General features: G+C 40.2%; 3 protein-coding genes across 8 annotated transcripts in view; 1 reads left to right on the forward strand and 2 right to left on the reverse strand.

Moving 5' to 3' along the window:
• The window catches only part of pde11a (phosphodiesterase 11a), a 36,526-nt gene extending 32,649 nt beyond the window's left edge, over nucleotides 1–3,877 (reverse strand). Inside the window, exons 1-2 of the mRNA XM_069702610.1 lie at nucleotides 2,816–3,877; nucleotides 1,864–2,022 (exon numbers count right to left, since the gene is read on the reverse strand). Of these exons, the coding sequence (XP_069558711.1) occupies nucleotides 1,864–2,022; nucleotides 2,816–3,616 (960 nt within the window). The 5' untranslated portion in view covers nucleotides 3,617–3,877. The remainder of the gene's footprint in view (nucleotides 1–1,863; nucleotides 2,023–2,815) is intronic.
• Nucleotides 3,878–4,860: 983 nt separating this feature from the next.
• Nucleotides 4,861–6,793, reverse strand: LOC138623226 (cytochrome c-like). Its single transcript, XM_069702611.1, has 3 exons — nucleotides 6,687–6,793; nucleotides 5,889–6,065; nucleotides 4,861–5,765 (listed from the first exon to the last, which is right to left on the reverse strand). Exons 2-3 carry the CDS (start codon nucleotides 6,058–6,060, stop codon nucleotides 5,620–5,622), a joined length of 318 nt encoding a protein of 105 aa, XP_069558712.1. The 5' UTR covers nucleotides 6,061–6,065; nucleotides 6,687–6,793; the 3' UTR covers nucleotides 4,861–5,619.
• Nucleotides 6,794–10,541: 3,748 nt separating this feature from the next.
• osbpl6 (oxysterol binding protein-like 6) overlaps nucleotides 10,542–21,571 on the forward strand; it is a 36,945-nt gene continuing 25,915 nt past the window's right edge. For 3 of the 6 annotated variants that reach the window (XM_069702614.1, XM_069702616.1, XM_069702615.1), the window contains exons 1-2: nucleotides 10,542–10,890; nucleotides 19,680–19,925. In XM_069702614.1, coding sequence (XP_069558715.1) covers nucleotides 19,779–19,925 — 147 coding nt within the window. In that variant the 5' untranslated portion in view covers nucleotides 10,542–10,890; nucleotides 19,680–19,778. The remainder of the gene's footprint in view (nucleotides 10,891–19,679; nucleotides 19,926–21,571) is intronic. The other 3 variants (XM_069702617.1, XM_069702619.1, XM_069702618.1) reach the window with 1 other exon arrangement.

The raw sequence follows: 21,571 nt of genomic DNA on the forward strand, positions 1-21,571 counted from the left end.
CAAATATTCAATTTAAAATAGAAAAAAATGCAAAAGGGAAAAAACAAGCGGCACGGAACGATCCACATCTGAACTCTGAGCACGATCTCGAGTAAGAAGAACTATCCATTCGGTCCTCCTGTACGCTGCGTACCTGCATCAAATACTATGTTCTTCAGTTAAATGTGAGGCTTCGTACATAATAGTATTCCTGTATATTTCAATGATTATCGTTTAGGATACTGTGAAAAAAATAAAATGGAATAACTTTCTAAACGGCAAGAAACTGAATCAATTCACCGTTAAAAGCAAGTTTTTGAACTACAGTGTTCGCGAACAATTAAAAGACATGTTTGAAAACTACTTCTGAAAAATCTCAATCTGAAAACTCAGAATGATTAGCTCGGCTCCAGGCCTCTGAAACGTTACAACCAGCTCTGATTTGTTAAGCAATTCGAACAATACAGTAAAACCAAACTCAGTCTGAGTATCAGGCCACAGAAACTGAAGAATCCTCCAATGATGAATAAAATCTTCCACGATTGTACGTCAACATACAAACAATAAAATGCTTGGTGGAAAAATCAAGAAAAAAAACCCACCAAACTGTTTACTTATAGGAACTGAATATTTCTGCTACTGTAAACTCATGAGTGTAATGAAAAAACACAGTTCACATCACTGTGGCCCTGCTGTACTCGACAAAACACCACAAAACAGCATCAGCATTACTTCACGGCTCCTCTTATTGTTATTCTTTCCTCTGTACTCAACTTCAACGTACTGCAATAATACGAGTCTGATGACAAGCTGCTGTGTAAAGCTGTAGTTGGGCACCTATTATCACGACAACCTGCTTACAATGTAAACCTGCTGATGGTTTGCCAGTTTACCATTTTCACAACCTTTGACCAGCGTGTTAGCATTATATCATTTGCTACTTAGGCTCCTGGTAGCGCCGACAGTTTTGCAGCTATTAGTTCTCAAACCAAAATACTGGCCAACTTGAAAGTGTGACCTGATGACGGCTGTAGAGGAAAAGTCGGGGCATTACAAGTTGTTACACGTCATTGGAAAATATGAATGTCGACACAAAATTAAATCGCAATTGTTGGAACGTTTTACTCTAAACAACAACAACAAAAAAGTGTGTACTATATTTATTGCCAATCACTGAGCCAGATGCAGAGGAATCTTAGAGGATAGGCCTACTTGAAAACAATAAAGACCATTTTACACTAACCCAGAAATGTCAGCCAAGTGGAGGTGCTGGAAGAAAAGTCACAGGATCACTAGTGATTCCAGTTCATCCTCTGGGGAGCCTGAACACTTGTATCTTACTGCTGTGTGAACCAAAGAGGTGACATTGCTCTCTCTTGTGCAATGCAGCAAATGTGGCAGAATTTTACAACCAAACTAACATTTTACCATAGACCCATAAAGCATATGATAAAATGGCCAAATATAATCCAATCAATTCACTTGACTTTGCCACTCCATTAAATATACGTAAGAAAAAATACTTGATCAGTTTGATTTACTGTCCCTTTACTCATAAGAAGATTTTCTATTTATACATAAATGATAAATGATCTGATCTAAAACTGCCCCAACTATTATTCCTATCCATTTTCTGCTCTAAAAAGTTAATTAAATCAGACATACAAATATTCTTTGGGTGGTGTATTAGTGAAGAGATAATCTACATTTCACATGTGCAAAAAACAAAAATTGAATACACCAGAATGGAGAGGATACTAACAGGTTTTGAGACAAAACACAGAAAAACAAACCCACGCCACGCAGGCAGCAGGCCGCATATTGTATTATGTTGGTGTGTTCTTCACCCACCATTTCTGCTCACAACTTTAATAACGAAATTACCTTCTCGTCATCTCCAGTGAAGAGTTGGCCACTTGAAGTCTTGTTGATGGCCTGAGCAACTCCAATGATCTCTCCATCACTGTTGCCAATGGGCATGCACAGGAGGGACTTGGTTTTGTACCCTGTCAGCTTGTCAATTTCATCACTGAACCGACGATCCTGCAATCCACAGGCACAGTACAAAACAAAGACACAACGTAAGCACTTGTTGGAGGAAGGCAGTTTCCTACTCTTATTTTCAGATGACAGAGCATTAAAATGAATCAGGACTACAAGTCTTACTCACAAAAACTGTCTAAAGGGAAAGCAAAAATGATAAGACAGCAGCCTAGTCTGAGGTTTGCTCTATAAAATATTGTCCTAAACCTGAACAGATGTCTGACTTAAAGAAGAGTTCCTCAGATGGTGGCTCAGTTTGGACAGTAAAGCGACATAACTCTTCATTTCCAGTGTGAATATTCTGTCAACCAGGAAGAATTTTGGACTTTTCTTCTCTAGAAAAGGGGGATATTTAAATCATGAAGCAATTTCACATCTTCAATCATTTTAATGTAATCTAATTTTGTTTTTGTTAGTAAAAAAAATAAATTAAAAAAAATCACAGTGAACTTGTAAAAACAGCAGAGACTTAGACTTTATATATATCAATAATGACTCGTGTTAATGTGGTTTGACACAAGCTGGGCTCATTGGACTACTGTGACCACCGGTGTTGGTTTCCACGCTTTCAGTTGAGACAGTTTGACTGATGATCAACTGTAACGGATATAATGACGAGCTGAAAGAAAATGACCTGTTGTATCTTTTTCTCAGTCTTTCTGTGACTCATACGAATGCACACACACACACACACACACACACACACACACACACACACACACACACACACACACACACACACACACACACACACACACACACATGCATGCATGCACAAAGAGAAGGCAAGCACCTGATAGGCGTCAGGAATGTTCACTGTCTCTCCGTGTTCAGCCACATATCCAATGATCCCTTTCCCCCACGGCACTTGCACTTCATCTGAATTCATTGAGGGTAAAACTGTTGTACCTGCGTGCACGTCAAAGAATTTGGACATTAGTGTTTTCTTGTTGCCCGTTCCCTCCACTAGAAACAAGGAGCACCGGTCTGCATCGACCATAATACAAACAAACACAAGGATTTTGTAGCTGAGACTCGTTAGATCCAAGTCGTTAGATATGTCTTTTACAAGCTCCAGGAAAAACTCTCTTTCATTGTGTTCTTTGAGGTAATATTTAAAATCCACGGCAGTGGACGGGTACTGGGGGATGTTGACTCTGGACTCCAGCAGTGCGCTCAGTATGTGCGCAGTGGTCGGGGGCAGAGAGCTCGCCTTCCTCAGCAGAGCTCTCCTCCTCATGCTCGTCAGCGGCTCCTGGGCCCTGGAGTTCACATGTTCGTCGTATGTCCTGTTGACATTGATGGCTTTTGATCTGGCGAAAGTTTTGCGCAGCTCTTTCTGAGACGCTCTCCGCTGCAGACCATCACATCTGCTCGCCCAGCTGTCCTTGCACGCGTTGATCTTCTCTCTCGACTCGGCGGGAGCCGCCGCCGCCGCCGCCGCCGCCACCGGACTTTTGCTTGCCTGGTGATTCTTGAGCCATTTCTCTACCATGCTATAATTCCCCTTTCTGTTCAGGTAGTCCTCAAATAAGTCGGGATGCGAGTCCAGAAAACTTTCCACGTCAGAGAACACCATACTTGACACTGCCATGTCTTTTCTTCAGATGGTCCTCAGTGAACCAAATCCATGAAGTCGCGCAGATAAATATCATCTATGAGGCTTTACTGAGGGTTAAAGTGTAGAATCGTGTGAATCCCATAACTTCCAAGATGCATTATGCCGGGAACACCCCTGGAGCTCTGGCTTCATCTCCAGTTTCCACTCTGTGGGGAGAGGGATGGAGACTCCCTTTGCGCTCCATATTCCCCCACAGCATTTCCACACCGCTCACTTAATTTAAGCAGATCCACGTAAAACAATGTGGAAGCAAATTGAAGCTCGCGCAGACTATCACAGGCATTTGGAAATCTCACACAGAGCCACTTCCGAGCATCATCCGTCTTATGGGTCTTCTTGTGTGCAAATGACGCTGGCTGTGGTTGGCTCGGTCCGGCTGATGCTCGCTTCGTCACACAGACAGGAGCTCGGGATTGCTTCAGCACTCAGCCCTCTGGCCATTTGAACCGTTTGCCCTCGTTTAGAAAGGCTCTGGTGATGATGGTGCTGAGGATGCCGATGATAACTATGGTAAATTACCTTATCATCTTCTCAGCATGCATAATAAAAGGGTACATGTTGTAAACAGATAAAATGGTGGATTAGAGTGGTGCATGTTTGCTCATTAATGACATTTGTGAAGCTTCTTAAAAGAAATATATCCCTATGTGACAGGATTATCTCATAATATGCTCCAAACATAATAAGTTATTATGCATGAAAAAGATTTGCTGTCTAACAAGAGAAATCGCAGTGATACACTGTCGACTAAATTCAAATGAGTAAAACAAACACTACAACATTTAGCAAATGTAAAATCTGGTCTATGTCATAATTTGTGCTATTTAACAGACTTTTATTGGCAGTGAGCACGTCAGAAAATCAAATTCCTTTATACATTATTATTAGTCAATCTGTGTGCAGATGTGCCATTTGAACGCTAGGGGGAGCTCTACTCCACAATTTTGAATACAGATTTCTGTTCAACTCTTATCGGTCTCCCATCATGGACAGCCCTGGTCCGAGACCTCTGACTCAAAGCCTTATAGGTTGGAAAGGTTATGAATATAAATGAGTAAATGTAAATATAATCTATACCCACGACACAAAACCAAAACTACGTTGTTTTCTACTAGCTTTTGTCAAATCAATCAAAACAATGCCCTCTCCAACTTTAGCTGAAGTCAAACAACACGTCTTTACAGTATAACCAGCTTCAAAAAGATGTGGGACTTAAATAAGATAGCTGCTTCCAATTTAATCAAAGTCTCCAAAGCAATACATTTAAAGGCATGTCCTTCAGAGGGTGAAGTTAACTCTCTTCAAAATTACCCAAATGTTGTGCTGCATTATGCAAATCCAACGAGAACACGCGTAAATACATTACAAAATGTTTTATAACAGCTACCCAATTTCTTGTTGAGGTGTCACACTCTCTGACATAGAAGAAATTAGAACATGTGACTCTTAATTTTCGCTCATCAATCCACCATCAGCCAGAGATTATAAACCCGACATGCAGGTTACCTTATTCCTACCATGCAGTCACATCTGGGAACATATCAAGTCAAACAAATTCAAAGGAAAATGTTACGTGCCAGTTTTATTCAACTTGAAATTTCAAAAAGGACTGAACTATTGAGGTATCATTGATGCAAAAAAAAAAAAAAAAAAAGGCATATTCATTCTTGAAAGACAATTAGAATATAAACCAAGACACTCCTCAGCAGAAAACAACAACAACAACGGATGACAGATAGTAAACACAGCTTCCAGTCTTTACATTCTGAATGAACAGTATATAGATTAATAATTTACGTTAGAAAAGAAACCTGTTAAAACCAGGAGATGTGGCCAAGATGACAATTTATGGTAACACATCTTTTGATCGGTTGTTGTTCTGCCTTAAGAAAAAAAAACATGTTGAGTCCTGGTCTCTTGAGCAAAACGTTTTTCAAGACACAAAAATACACAAAGGTGCACAGATGAGGAGTTCTTTATGAAGTTGCAGACTTAAGATATGCCACAAGGTCAGCTCGCTCATTCTTCTTTTTAATCCCAGCGAAGATCATCTTTGTTCCTGGAATGTATTTCTTTGGATTCTCCAAATAAGTCATGAGGTTGTCCTCATCCCAGATAATGCCTGGAATTAAAGAAACAATGAGCAATAATGTTTAAGTCAAAACGGCATGACTTAAAAGAATATTCAAATAATGCATATATATATATATATATATATATATGTACACAGACATGCAGGATTTACCTTTGCTTTTGTTGGCATCAGTGTAGGAGTAGCCCTCCGCCTGGCCTGTTTTGCGTCCAAAGAGACCCCAAAGGTTCGGCCCAACCTTATGTTTTCCACCATTTTCCACAGTATGACACTGGGCACACTTCTGGACAAATGCCTTCTTGCCCTTGTTAATGTCTACAGGCATGATTTCTACACAGGGAGAAAACACACACATAGAAACATTGGTATTGACTTTATGACCTTTTCATAATTACCCACATATATTAAGTTGTTTCCATTTAAAAAAAAAAAACATATATTATTATTTTACTGCTTTTATTAATTAAAATACAAAGTTATACCCTCATTCAGCCACAAGGGGGAGTTCCCCTTCCAGTTGCGTAACTAATATGGCCCCGGCAATGTTACAAAACTTTTACAACTTCAGTTTTATAACATAGCTCCGAAGATAAACGGAAATCAGTGGCTGCACACGTTTACTGTCTTTATGATATGAAGGATTTCTTCAAAAAAGTGTCCAAATGGTTTAATAAACGGCATCTTAGACTTAAGACTACCACATAATGTTACATATGGACATTGGGACAACTTATATGAACATTATATTAAATAAACGTTAAATTGGGGCTATTTGTGCGGATTAAATGTCCCTCGACATTATCAGGTGAAACATTTACAGTATTCACCGGAAACAGACCGGCACTGGACCACGTTGCATGTGATCATCGAAACCCGCAGATTTGAACCGAAAGACGGGACAGGAACAACGATCAGAGCAGCTTGGTATTATTTGGATGATTATCGTCTTACCGCTTCTTGAGATGTACTCAAACGTCTGGATGTGATTTGTAGGACCTTCGGGTTTTTTTTTGTTTTTTTGTCCGCCTGCCGGCTTTTCTCCTCACCGTTTCACAACTGAAGTTACTCCCGCTGAACGTCATCAGTCAGCTGACCTGTGTCGGTCAGACACGTCACGGCGGAGGACCGTTCACCGTCAGTTGCGCAATACAACACCACATGTACGTGATGAACTGCTTTCTTCTGATGGAAAGTAGCTCAGTGCTTTTACTTACTCTAAGTAGCCTGCGATTTTGAGGTGCTGATTTTATCTGAGTATTTAAATCCACTAGAAACTTTTATTTGACAACAACATTACAGGCTTTTAAAATACAACACATTATCAAAGGTTTAAACCAGTGGGTTTGAACTTTCGTCTTCTGACATCTTACAAAAATCAGTGTGCAGTCGGGGTCACATCTCAGATGTTAAACAGCTTCTTAACTTCTAACGGTTGGATTTCAATAAATGTTTGAACAATCTAATATCCCATAAAATATTTATTTAGAAAAAAGTCCCAAAACTGAAAACAGTTTGTGGACGACAACTCGTTTTCTTCTTCTTTCCTCTCCCAGTAATCATCATCGACCTGTCAGCTTTATCTGCTGTCTGTCACACACTGATACTTCTGTATTAATAAGCTCATTATGTCCTATAATTAGATACTCACACTTCACCTTTAACTACATTTTGCTTTACATACATTTTCATGCTGGACTTCCACTTGTAGTAGAATATTTCTGTATTGGTATGATTACTTAAGTTAATGAGATCAATACTGCTTCTTCTTTTTTTTTTTTTAATCCCAATGCAATAAACAAAGATGCAACAGTTCACCACACACCACATTTCAAATAGATACAGGCAATGAACAAATTGTAAGGTTTTTCTGAACAGCTTCACTTTGTATTACAACCTGTTTGAGGATGGGGCATCACAAATCATACAAAAGGCTTCAACACATCTAATAGAAAAGAGCAAAAATGTGTGTCATGTCATACTGCTGGAGCACAATGAAGAAAACGTATTGTCACCTTATAGACTCACAATTAATGGACTGTCTTTGTCTTCCCACACACTTTCACCGATTTACACCCACACAGGATTCATACAATTCCCTTGTTGTCCAACAATATAATTGAATATGAAAATGTTCAGTAATGACAGGGACTATATTCTGACAATTAAAAGACATTTAAATAGGAGTATGTCCGAGTACATGCTGGGCATGCTTGCTGTGTAATCTGATATCTGATCATTTTCAGAGACAAACATGTATGGGAAGACTTTAGGTTCCCCATATTGCCTCTCAACATTTCCCATAACCCCCTGGTGTGTAAAAAAATCTCAGGAGTTCACCAATTTCGAAGATACGGAGACTGCAAACACTGATGAGAACTAAATCACTCCATACAAAGGCCCTGAGGTCACAAATCTCTCCGTTATTTTTCATCACTCGGTTCTCTTGTGTTGCTGTTTTTGGTGACTTACCTTTCACCTAATGACACCAAAACTCCTCTAGTGTCATGTATTTCAATGTGGGCGGGGTCTACGGTTTGACTCCTCCCACATTTCTCCCCGCAAACAAGCCAACAGGTTTTGGTTTTGGCTGAGCCTCAGGCTGGATCAGCGGGAGGGACGCTCTGCCTGTGATTGCGGGCATGCGTCCCCCCATCTGATCCAATCCAGCACCAGCCTTTTTGAATAGCTAAAACATGTTCCAGGGGTTTATTGTGCATATTCTAAGATATCTATTTGCTATTGTAGTCGATAGTAGAATTTTAGATCCTCATCTTAAATTAAATTCATTAACCAGGGCTTTGTTAGCATACGATGATTAAATTAAATCACCTGAGAGGCTTTGAAAACTAAATAATAACAATTTTTTTTTATTGTACAAAAGAAAATGCTGTTCCTGTCTTCCTCTCTCAAATGATAATAATAATAATAATAATAATGCGTCCCTTTTGTCAGGTGGAACATGAAACTGAGCATTGCAGCACTTATTCTTGAAAGTTCCTCCTCGATCTACTTTGGCTTTTGTACCGAATTAAAAACAAAAGTGTCTACCAAAATGAATAAATGCAGAGCAGAAACACCACAATTTAATTATCAAACCCAACTGATAAATTAGCAGATATTTGCTTTAACTATATATCCGCATCTACAAAACGTATTGGCCACAATGACGTAGTTATTTGGAAACCACTTGTCCAACAGAGGGCGCTGTTTCGAGCTGTGCGCCACTCCTGTTTATCCTCAACACAATTATTTAAAGGAACACGTTTGGATTCTTTTCACCAGTTTGTTAAATGTATGGTTGGAATTATTTCTTTATCCAGATATATTTCTGTCAGATAGAGTCAACATTGCTGTTGGCCTCAAAAATCCAAACAGAGATTAATCAAAATCCTTAATTACAATGTTTGTCCAAATTTGACACAACTATGGGCCTAATTAAAAAAAAAAAAAACACTGAGGCTGCAATAGTTAATTTACAGATATGGATGTGTGTGACTGTGTGAGAGTGAATAAATGCAGATTTCTGGTGGAAAACAAATAATTATGGAGGGAATCTTATTAAGTGTTCCAAATTTGAATTAATGTCACTGAGGCATTAATGCTTAAGCTGCATTGAAATGTTGAAATTGGTCGAGATGGAGATCATTTTAACCTTTTTATAGTATACTCAATATAATGTTGGATTATTTAATCCATATTTGATCCATATTTTATTAACAGATTGTTTTTAATTGTGTTTTAATTGGACAATTGCGGTTAAATGCACGCCTGAGATGTAACGGAGTAGAAATATAAACCAATACAACTCACCAGTTTCCAAAGTTAAAGTCGTAATATAGTTTATAATAATAAACTTCTACTTTTAGGACGTTGCGGGTTATTTACTTGTATTTATTATTAATTTTGTGTGTGTATTGCTACTTCTACTTCAGGATCTTGAATATCTTCCATCACAGTACAATAACACTGATGACTGTGTTTCTTGGTTGCTTGTATATTATATGTATAGATATATACTGTACTGTATGTATATATATATGTTAACTGTGTTTATTGGTTTGTTGTATATAATATATATAGATATTTAATGTACTTTATGTATATATATATGTTGACTGTGTTTCTTGGTTGCTTGTATATAATATATATAGATATTTAATGTACTGTATATATACTGTATGTACTGTGCATTTTATATTTTATATTTATATTTTTTATTTGATTGCTTTTCTATTATATTATTCTATTCTATTATTATTTTATTCTATTGTTTCTATTATTGCTCCTGTATGTATGCTGCTGTGGTGAAAAAATGTCCCCTCGGGGATTAATAAAGTATATACCTACCTACCTACCTACAACTTTAACGCCTGGTTGCTTCCCATCAGGGAAGCTGATGGGATGTACGAGAGCCGTTGCTAAGCAACCGGTCCGGGTACGATTCGGCATAAAAAAAAAGGGGTTAAAAGCAGGTGATGGCTTTTGTTTTACAGCTGCATTCACGTTCAAGTCATCACTTTTATTTTAATTTTTTTTAACTTTCCGCAGCAGCAGCGTGGCTGAGCTGCCGTTTGACCTCACAGCTTCCGTACGTTACTCCGTGACGTAGGGGGGGGGGGGTCTCTCTCCGGGGGGTCCGGGTCCCGGAAATCGTCCCGTCCGAGGTTTGTGCGACTCCGTTGCCATGTTTTGTGAACAGCCGCTGTCCTCCAGTTTCGGTTTTTCTTTTTTCTTCTTCTTTCTTTTTTCTCCTCGGTGATCCACTCCGGCGATTTCTTCCCGCTCAAAGCCGATCTTGCTGCAGGGAGGAGCGACCGGAGCGCAGTTGAGCCGAGCCGAGCCGAGCCGAGCATCACCAGCCCCGCATTCAAGGAAACGGTGCAAACACAGCACTTTTCTCCTCTGCGCCCTCCTCCACGTCCCCATCCCGGTGTAGTCTCCGAGTCTTCAACCGACAACCAACGCATGCACCCCGCCGGGACCCCGATGGACGCCGCCTGTCTTTGAGCAGCTGGGGATCTCTGGCCAGTCAAGGGAGACCCCCCCCTCCACCACCACCTCCACCACCTCCTCCTCCACCTCCTCCTCCTCCACCTCCTTCAATTGTTTCCTGCGCCAAGAGCTGTGAAGACATGGCCATCACACCGCAGCTGTGGTAAGACGAGACGCTTCTTCCTCCTTATTGCGAAGCAACCTGAAAGCTAATATAACGACAACTACCTAACAAATGCAAATGTTGAATGTCCTGTTTCTCTTCCTCCTCCTCCTCCTCCTCCTCCTCCTCCACCCTCCCCTCCACCCCCCCAACACTGAGACCCTCTCATCCTTTTGTATTTGCATCCTCAGTGAGTCAGACATGACCACACAGCCGCGGCTAAACGGAGCTAGCTCGCGTGCACTGCAGACATCGATAGTGCACGTGCATGAATCCAAACATCCCATAATCCCTGCTGCATTATCACGATGGAGGATCCATACCACCAAAAAAAAACATGGATGCCCCTGCTGGAGTAATAACACAGCCACGGCAGCCAAACTCTGTCACTGACTTTGATGATGTAGGATGTAATGCGTCACTCACATTTTCAACCTTTATTAACTGAGGGTGCCCCCCCTCCCTTTCTCTCTCCCCCCCCACACACACACACACACACACACACACACACACACACACACACACACACACACACACACACACACACACACACACAGTACCTTTTGGGTATAACCGTCCCGTGATATGTGGTCTCCATTCATGATCTCTGTGCGCTCCACTCATTATTGTTGTCAGTGTTGAAACTGATTGAAAGTTCGCCAACTTCTGTCACTCACCCGGGTCGGCCCACGACATCATCACGACATCACCACGACATCATCACGACATCATCACGACATCACTCGGCCTCGTCTCAACTGAAGGTCAGTCGGTGACTTTGCAGTCGTCTAAAATAGCCTCCGAACACATAAATGAAAGAGGAGCGGAGGAGAAGCTCGGTGCCTCTGTGGTTTGTAACTGACATGCTCGAATCGAATAGATGTTGCTCTGATCAGCAGTGATTATTGATCTGCTGATATATTGTCCCCCCACCCCCCCCCGGCCCTGAAGAACCCTTCCTGCTAAAGGTGTCCCCGTCCCATTCACATGACGTCTTTGCAAAGCTTGCGTGTGCCTCGAGCTTTGATCGACGGAGACGGCATGAAGTCGACCTCGCTTCAAAGCTCCAAATAATCCATTCAGATGGTCTTTTTTTTCTTCTCATTATTATTTACAGACAACAGCACACACTCCTATTCAGTAAATGAGCTGACACATTCAAGCACAAAGTTCTCGATGAATTAAAGCAGTGGGTTGATTAATATGATGACTCATGTATAGCTTGTCCCTTTTGTTTGCTTTTATAATTGGCTTTTACGTCACTTGTTCATTGTCTGATATTTTTCGCCGAATGAGTTTATTTCGTTTTCTGGAAGCGTCGAGCTTCCTCTCGTCATAATTTATAGACACCGTAGTAAATGTGATACCTGACTTTTTATTTTTTAAATCCAATGCCAAAACGATACTTTACATTCATTAATTATAAAAGAAATGTTCCCCTTTCCTGCCCAACACTGCAGAGGGACAGAATAAAACATAAATCACGGTTCACATGAGGCAACAGCTGAGAGGATCTGAACAAGACTTCAGTTTCCACCACACGAGTTTTTCTAATATGGGCACAAGTCAGGCAGTACCTTAAAAAGTATTGCTGCGTGTGATACCCAGCTCTACCTAGATGATGTAATGTGTGCAGCGCGGGATAAACTGGCTCTGTCCAGTTGGTGTTATGAAAAGAGAAGGAAAAAAAAATAAATAAAAAAAAAGACAGGCCTACTTTAAAGAGACTCAGTGCTTCCATATGTCACACAGCCGGACGCTGAACACGCAGGTAGACGGTCAAAACAGCGCTCTGCCGATCGATACGCATTATCAGCCAGATGTACATTCAGACAACACTTGTCCTCTCCAGACCCTGTAATATAATCTAAGGACATTTTGTTGGCCTACTTTAATTATGCAACAGGAAAAGGGAGGGGGGGGGAGAGGGTCAAACTTGGTTGACGGCGGCGTGCCGGTCAATAATGTGATACTGTGCTCCTCGGATGTGGTGACAACACAAAACACGAATGTGTTCATTACGTGACGGTGACGGTGCCGTTAAACGTTTGTGTTGCTTCAGCAGCAAACGCATCACGTAAGAGGATTTCTTATTTCTAAATGTTTGGCCGGTTTGTTTATCTCTGGGTCTTGCGGTTCTTGACATATCGAGCGTCTAAGTTTATTTTCTTTATCCCTCGCAGATTTCCCAGAGCGGGCGTGGAGATAGTGGGATTATCCGGTCCTCCATGTCTCTCTTTAGACAGCTCTGCTTCACTCTTCTCAGCCTGACCCACGTCAGGACGGATGATAGTCAATTCTTTGTGTCATACTCGATTGATCCCTGAAGGAGAAACTTGACTTTTAACTTGCCACCCCCACTGAGGTCGCGGCACATATTCAGTGATCAAAAGCCTGCAGTCTGTAGGAATGAAGGAGATTCGGTGAAGCAGATTGTTGTTGTTGCAGGTTTGTGTTTGTCCTTCTGCCGCGCTGCTCAAACTAGTTCACTTTTTATTCAATCTTTTCAATTTGAAAGTAAAAATCATTTTATGATTCTTAGGCTTCATTCGGACTTCAGGCAAATCGGACTTGTTCCTCGAATCAGATGTTTGGGATGGAGATGTCCGCGCCGGTGAACGGATCACATTCGGTGTGTGCAGACACCCCCGACCTGTATCTGCATGGCTCGCCGTAGTCGTGTCTTTTACCGGTGTTGCGGCTTTCCAACACGCCAGCGAGGCAAGTGGAGGTCCGTCATCTTGCCAGCTGACAGTTTGCGTCAGCGTCTGCTCACCAGATGTGGTTCTCGTATTCATATAGTGCCAAAATCTTCTCTGCTGGCGGTAGCATCGACTGCTCACTCCGTCACTCTCACAAACACGTTGTGTGTTGTGTTACGAGTGACATAAGAAATCCGACCTGAGCCACAAGAGCATCTCGACGGAAATCCGATTAGAATCGCATTTCAAACAAGCTCCAAATTTCCAATTTGCTGTCGAACAAGATTTAAGTACAATGACTGCCTTGTTTGTTTAGACCCTATAAAGTGTTCACCAAACCTAATTAAAAGAACCTTCAGAGATTTTTTTTCTTTAAAACTTACCTCTACTGTGTGTTGTGTTCAAACACCACAATTATTACGGACGACCAAACGTGAAACTCTTTATTCTAGTTTTAATATACCACCAGTGGAATTTTTTGGTACATCTAACGTTCAATAATACTATAAAGATGTTTTGATCCACCGACGCTCAGATACAGAGAAACACTCCGATGCAAAGAAAGACCAGATGATCTTCTGAGAGGTCCACAAATCACAAAAAACATCTCTAAAATGTTTGTAGAGGTAATGAGAACTTATGTCATAACACTAATTATCATGTCCACTCTGCAAGTTATGTATATTTTCTAAAAACGCTGCTACTGTAAACAAGAGAACAGCCACAAACGAAGCCTGTTCAGCTTATTCCCACTTATTAGAGTCGCTTACTCGGCTCCTTCCACGCGTCTCCAGATGGTAGATTAATGAACCTCGTATGATCTTAGAAATTTCAAGACATTCATTTCATATTGGTGGCACAGCTCAGACGTTAAATTATCCCCCCCCCCCCCCACCCCCAGAACATCTTCTCTGACAGTTTTCATCATCACTTGTGAAATTGAGAAAACCCCTCTCCCCAAATTCGGCTGCGTTTCTGGAACATGAAATGAGACAGAGCTAATTTTTTTTTTTTTTTTTTTACTGCGATCAAGCTGAGATGAAGGGATCGGGAAGAGAACCTTTTTTTTTTTTTTGCTTATCTAGACATTTCATGACCATGGAACAAACACAACTGTGAGCTGTAAACACGTCTGAGGAAATTAGACGAAGGATCGGCTCATTTCATGAAGAATACTGTCGTGTGTAATTCATCATCACAAAGAAGCTGCACTTCACACAAAGGCAGTTTTGTTAATTAGTAAATGTGTAAATGTTAAAGTATAACTTTTTACACTCCCCCTATATATATAGTATCAAATTAAAATCTTTTATCCACCTTTATTTCATCACTACACATAAAACTGACAAGTATTCTCTTATTATGTGTCATTACATTATTTTTACTGACCATCTGACTGCATGTTTTTCAAATGGACAATATAAAAGATGACTAAGAATAAGGGCTGAAAATAACTTTCAAACGAAATTATATTCATTAGTGATTTATCTGTTATAAAAATATAATTCATCTATTGGTATAATTCAACACTCGGTACTAGTTACACCGGAGCTTCACACTTAGGTTCACTTTAATTAAACAATGAAAGTGGCCGAGGTATTCTGTTATTCTCCGTAATGTTTATATATAAAATGGGCATAAATATGGTGCACATATGTATGACAGTCTTTTGCTGTATTACGCAGCTGCTTTTGCAATAACACTCATCTATTTTAAAACACCAGCCTTCCCCATACTTTCTCTTGCAATACTAGCCAAGGGTTGAACGTAGACACAGAGAGGTGTTGACAACCGTTTATGATATTTAATCATTTCATGGCTCATCCCCCCCTCTGAGAAACAAACTGCTCATGTGCTTTGAATTGTTATCTATTTTTAATTTAGTCTTGTTATATTTTTATATGAATCGATTGGGTCTTCATGTCTGGTTGTAGAAGACGTGTTGCTCTGAAGCAGTTTGAGCAGCAAAGTGACTGCACATATTGCACATACTATTGGAAGATTCCTTCAAGATCATACAACTGAACTTTTTTGAAAAATGATAACGCTATTGAGATAATTTCTCAGGACTTAAACTGGAACACTCAGTTACAGAGAGACAGTTGATTCTTAGAAAATGAAACTTCTCTTTGTGTGAAGCACACAAATGAGTATACCTTTTTTTTTAAATTATTATTAAGATCCACACAGTCCACTCCTGTTCAGTCTTTATTGCCCCACAGGGGGAAATCTTGCTTGGAGCATAATCGAAGCAGAAGCTCATCTAGCATCACACACAATAAAAATATGAATTAGAGAAGTAATATGCAATAACAGGAAAGACAATAAATGACACACAAAACAATGTTAAAAACCATTGCCAGTTCAAATGATAAAACTACAGGGATGCTAAAAATATTGTGAAAAAATGAGTCCTTTGTAAAAAAAAAAAAAAAAGGAAGAAATCCCAGAAGTCCCAGAGCCTACTGCACTATTACATCATGTTTTAAATCTGCATAGTGTTTGGTTTGACTTGGTTGAAGTCTTGACCAGGTGTTTCAGAAGTACCCTTGCAGCATGCACAGGGCCGGGCCTCCCTTGTCTTCCTGCTCAGAGAATCCTAATCATGGTGGCTGGATTTAGAACAATAAGCTCGTGACTAATCGAGTCCTGATCGGACATTCCCCAAAATTATAACCGGCTCCGCGTGGAGCAACGCAACCGTCCATCTAAACAGGAGTCAAACAGACAAGCTTAATGTCCATCTGTCAGATTCATGCTACCAAGTTTTACCTTTCTGGCCACATTCGACACTATTGGTTTTCGCTGTAATCCCACTCCACGGTTTACATCATCTGCACAAAGAGTCATAGGGCAGCAATGGTTGGCTGATTTAGTCTGTAAACCCTGAACTTTTTTGGGTTCTGCTTTAGTGTATGCACATTGTCACGAGATGGATGGTGAAATCACGTGCTCTGCAAAACGGAAAAAAAACTAAGTGAAAAAGTTATATTTAAAAACAATTTTTTTTTACAGTTTTGGTTGCGAGTTTTCACTTCACCTTTGCTTCCCGTAGATTTTTATCAGTTTTAATATCGTTGGACTCTTTTTATGTGCTAAGAGGTATCTGTATTATGTCTTTCAATGTCAGCAAAATGAACTGAAAATATTCTAAACTTTGAGTTCACAAACTGGAGCCTTCAGAGTCACAGATTAATAGTGTTTAAAAAAGGCAAAGTTTACACTGAAAGCACTCGTCACTTCTGCTTTATTAGGTCAAGGAGAGTGGGTCTATTAAATAGGCTAAGTGGAGAACACTATCTGAATGGACTAAGTGCCTTGTCTTACAGTAGCTTACAGCCTAGATGGCTTAAGACAAGACGGGGATGATGACGTTGGAGGATCTGAATGATAGATTATTGTGTTTGAGTGTACTGCATGGTTGCATCATGTGATCGTTCATACAGCGCTGGGGTGTGTGCAGACTAGAGCTGTTCAGAGGACTCTGAGTTTCCCCGACACAGACTTCCTGTAGTTAAAACCACAGGGTGTTCAAGAGATGTATACAATGAGAACAAACTGTCACTGCCTACGGTGGACGGTTGGTAATTACACCAGGTTTCTGTATCACTCTTTCAGAGTTTGTCTTTGGCCTCATGATAGATATCTAGATAAATAGATATCTAGATAGATAGATAGATAGATAGATAGATAGATAGATAGATAGATAGATAGATAGATAGATAGATAGATAGATAGATAGATAGATAGATAGATAGATAGATAGATAGATAGATAGATAGATAGATAGATAGATAGATAGATAGATAGATAGATAGATAGATAGATAGATAGATAGATAGATAGATAGATAGATAGATAGATAGATAGATAGATAGTTTATTAATCCCACAAGGGGAAATTTTTTTCGCTACAGCAGCATTTATAGATACAGGAAATAAATAAAATAACAGTAAAAAATATTAAATATAAAAATGCACAGTATATACAATAAAATAGAATAGAATAATGAAATTAAAACTAACTAAACAATAGTGCAAAGTTTTTTGTTTTTTTTAAATTTTTAAACAACCAAGAAAAACAGACAACGGTGTTATTGTTGTATGATGGATTTGGCCAGAGGTGAGTTATTGTACAGTCTTATGATACACAAAAACTGATGTATTACTAACATATTCTGCCTTCATGAGACTTAATTGTCGGTGAATTTTACTACCGTCTAGGGCTGCAATTAACAATTATTTTCTATATTGATTAAGACTGATGAAAATGTCAGAAAATGTCTTTCTTTTTTTTTTCAAAAAAATAGAGAGAGAGTTGAGAGTATACTACCACAGATATGGATTTTATTTACGACCACAAAAGACAGAAAACCCACAAACCATCACAACAGAGAAGGTCCAATGAGGGTGTGTTTAATTAAAACTATTTATAAATTACTGAAATTGTAGGTTGATTAGTTTTCATTCAAATCAGTTCCTTGACTCAACAAATAGCGACAGATTTAACCGTACAATTGTATTACACAGTAACTATACACGGGCTGAAGTAGTGCGTGTCTGGCCATCAGGGCCAACACTTAACCTTGATGGGATTAAGGTTAATGGACCACACAAGTGTAACAGTGTTTTCTCCATACATGATTTATCAGGGAACGGCTCTATAATTATCATGTTTTGAAAGCTCTATCGCAGTAATGTGATTGAGTTTAATAGCTGGATGTAGCTGAATGAGATGAAATGAAATGAAGGCCCCTTTTTCTTTGTTCATTATATTCACATTACTGATATCTGTTTCTCAACATGTGCTTGTGGGTAAATACGGCATCCTCTCAAAACCCAAAAGTCACATTATCAACAACGATGTATTTCACGTCCAATCTCAGTCTCTCAACTGAATGGGCTTTGTTTATCTGTTTGTTTTCTATTATCTTGCAATCAATGTATGTTTTAACAGTGCTGAGGCCCCCTGAGAGCTCAGACAATTACACAACACCGCTGCAGGCAGTATTATGGGTGTCAGCAAGGAGCAACACGGTGCCACGGTTAATGATGGAAACGAGCCGTCTCGACGTAAGGTTAACCAGACATTTTGAATTTAATATTCAAATTACGGCTATGCCTTTTTCTGTTGGAGGTTTTGAAAGGTCAAACTGGTGGATGTTGGTATTCTGGGAGCTTTGGCTCGTGTGTGTCGATGTATAAGCTAGTTTGAACTGGTCTGTAACCACACAAATAGAGCTGATGTCTTCTTGTATTGATTTGGTATCCTCTTCTAAATACAATCATTATCATAGAGGTAATTAGATGTCTAAAGATTTATTCTACAAAACAGTCCTGTGGGATGATGTCAGTCTTCTGCAGTAAACACACTCACCTGTACAAAGACATACAGTTTTCTGTTTAACTGAAGTAAGTAGTCGCCACAGTTAGAAACTCGACAGGTCAGAGAGCTGAACCAGTCAATTAAATGATCTGTGGATTGACAGAAAAATGATTGGCGAATATACTTTGATAATTAATGAATTGTTAATCATTGTTTATCAAGTAAAAATTGCATGGAAAGTCTGTCATAATGTCATATAGCAACGCAATAGGCTATATCATAGCAAACATAATAGGGTTGTGGAATTGGACTGAAAATGTGTGCATTGTTTCACTATTACTGACTTTTCATGGATCAAATGATTATCTGATTAGCCTTATACAGACACAATAATGAGCATATTAATTGATAATTTGAAATATCATTAGCTGCAAACCTAATATAGGTTGTGTTTAGATTTGAGGTTATTCGTTGAACCGCTGAATGTGTGTCGAGTAATCCTGAGAGGCGCCAATCCCACAGCAAACATAATGAACGGCTGATGCAGTAATGCACTCGAAATGAGAGGAATCTTAAGAACCCGTGCTTCAAAGAATAGCTCTGGGTGTCTCAAGTGAGCATCTTGTGAGTTGTATTAACATATTGAAATTGCCAGAGGACACCCCTGAAAGCCTACGAGAGGCCCAGACGCTCGTGTTTTATTGTCAGCACTGCAGCGCAATGAGGAAGGCGAAGTGTAACTTCCTGACCCTTGTGTTTCAGATGAGCAGCCAACAGTGAGCGTGAGGAAGTGTCAGGGGATGCTCCTGGTCTGTGGGGCCCAGTGCTGACGGAGGTCCACGGAGCCGACGAGCGCCCACCATGTCCTACCACCAACACTACCAGCGAGGCCCCCACGGCCGCACCATGAGCACCGAGGAGAGGAGCTCCACGCCAGTGAACAAGACCTCCACACCAGTTCACAAGAGCGCCTCCTCCTCTTCCTCCTCCCAGCGCGACAGCCGGCAGGTAATTTTCAGGCCACTGGAGCACGCCATCTCGAAATAGATTGCCGGCACGGCAGCGCTTTCAATGAATGCAACTTGAGCGGAGGTGGTACGGAGAGGATCGAGCATCGGTTTGGATTGCTGCAGTCTTCTATCTGCATGAGGCTGTTTTATGCAGGAGAAAAGCAGGCAGATAGATGGGAACTGGTCCTGTGAGGAAGGATTCAATCATGAAATATTCAGTCAGTAGTTTTAGGATGTAAAATAAAAAAGTCAAAACTATCTTGATGGGTTAGTTTGTTATAAAAATCAGCTGCAATCATCCAGAGATGTTAAGAGTGTACAGCGTGTTCTCGACTTAAAGATGTTCAGGCACTGCATTGCCTTCCCTCAAACAACCTCAAACAAACAATCTGGGAAAAATTCCTCCCATTTCTAAAATTAGCCAGGGGAACTCAATTCCCAGATAAAATTAGACTGAATGTGTACAGTGTCCTTCCAGCATCATCGTGAGAGTTTTATTTCAGATTGATCCGTTAAATATGTTAAATTGTGTTTTTATTTTCCTTCTGCAAATGAATTCAAGCATACAGAACGCTCTCTTCTGATAACAAATTAGGATTAATAATTTATTCCTTTTGAAAAGTTAATTTAAAAAAAAGGTCAACCAACTATCAACCTTCCGAGACCTTATCAACTTATTAGCTACCTAATTAGTTTCGAGGCAGCAGCCTTCATTCTCCGGTTAGTAGAGAAGAGCCTTGCAGAGACACAGTAAACACTCGTATTTCACAGTTCACAGGACAAGTGCTTAAACTTAACCCCTGCAGTAAGCTATCTGAAGCCCCGCCCCCTCCCCCCCCCATCCCTCCGGCCCACCTTACCTCACCGAGCTGCTGTATCACTGCGGCCGTGTAGAAACAGGACACCCAAACTGGAATATCTGACATCACAGCTTTTCCGTCGGCACCGGTTGATGAATATTTCATGATGGACAGGCGGCGGCTCGGTGCTCCACTGAACATGTGGCACACTCTGGTATGCAATGTGGAGGCCCGGCTTCGTATCCGCAGGAGACGGCTCCGAACAGAAAAGGGAACCGGTTTGAGAAATGGTGCATGTTAGAAAAGCGCAGTGGAAGTCCTGCTGCTCGACGAAGCACACGGTTAACCATCCATCCAGCCCTTCTGCTCATGGTTCCTTTCTTTAATGTCGCCTACTTTCTTTTGATAACAAGGCCTGCGTGGGTGAAAGGGTTTAGCATTTCATTTTCCAAATACTCAATAATCTCAAAGGAAGGTTATGTGCTGGCACTTCTTTTCTTGTTATTCTCTTTTAATGCGTTTAAGGAAGTCTGGCTCCAACCAAAGAGGTCGTCCCATAGATTCACTTCTTTTTGTGCACCTGCTTGATAAAGACCTTCAGATATAACCAGCAAATCAGTGACAGGACAAGAATTTAACGAGGAATTAGAGTCTTTGTTGTTGCAGCTGTTTCCAGTCGGGATTTAACAGCAGAATTTGTGCATAGATATAGCTGCTGGTGATCCAGACTCATATAAGCGAAACCTTTGTCTTCTCATCCTATATTAAATGTGTTTTAAATGCGTGATCAAAGTAGACTTCAACAAAGTCTCTTAATCATATAAAGTTGTTGTAAATTGTTTGT

This window comes from Brachyistius frenatus, unplaced genomic scaffold (genome assembly GCF_029030835.1).
Source record: "Brachyistius frenatus isolate BFR_SWC_R1_liver_20210118 unplaced genomic scaffold, ASM2903083v1 Contig_42, whole genome shotgun sequence".
Taxonomy (NCBI): domain Eukaryota; kingdom Metazoa; phylum Chordata; class Actinopteri; family Embiotocidae; genus Brachyistius; species Brachyistius frenatus.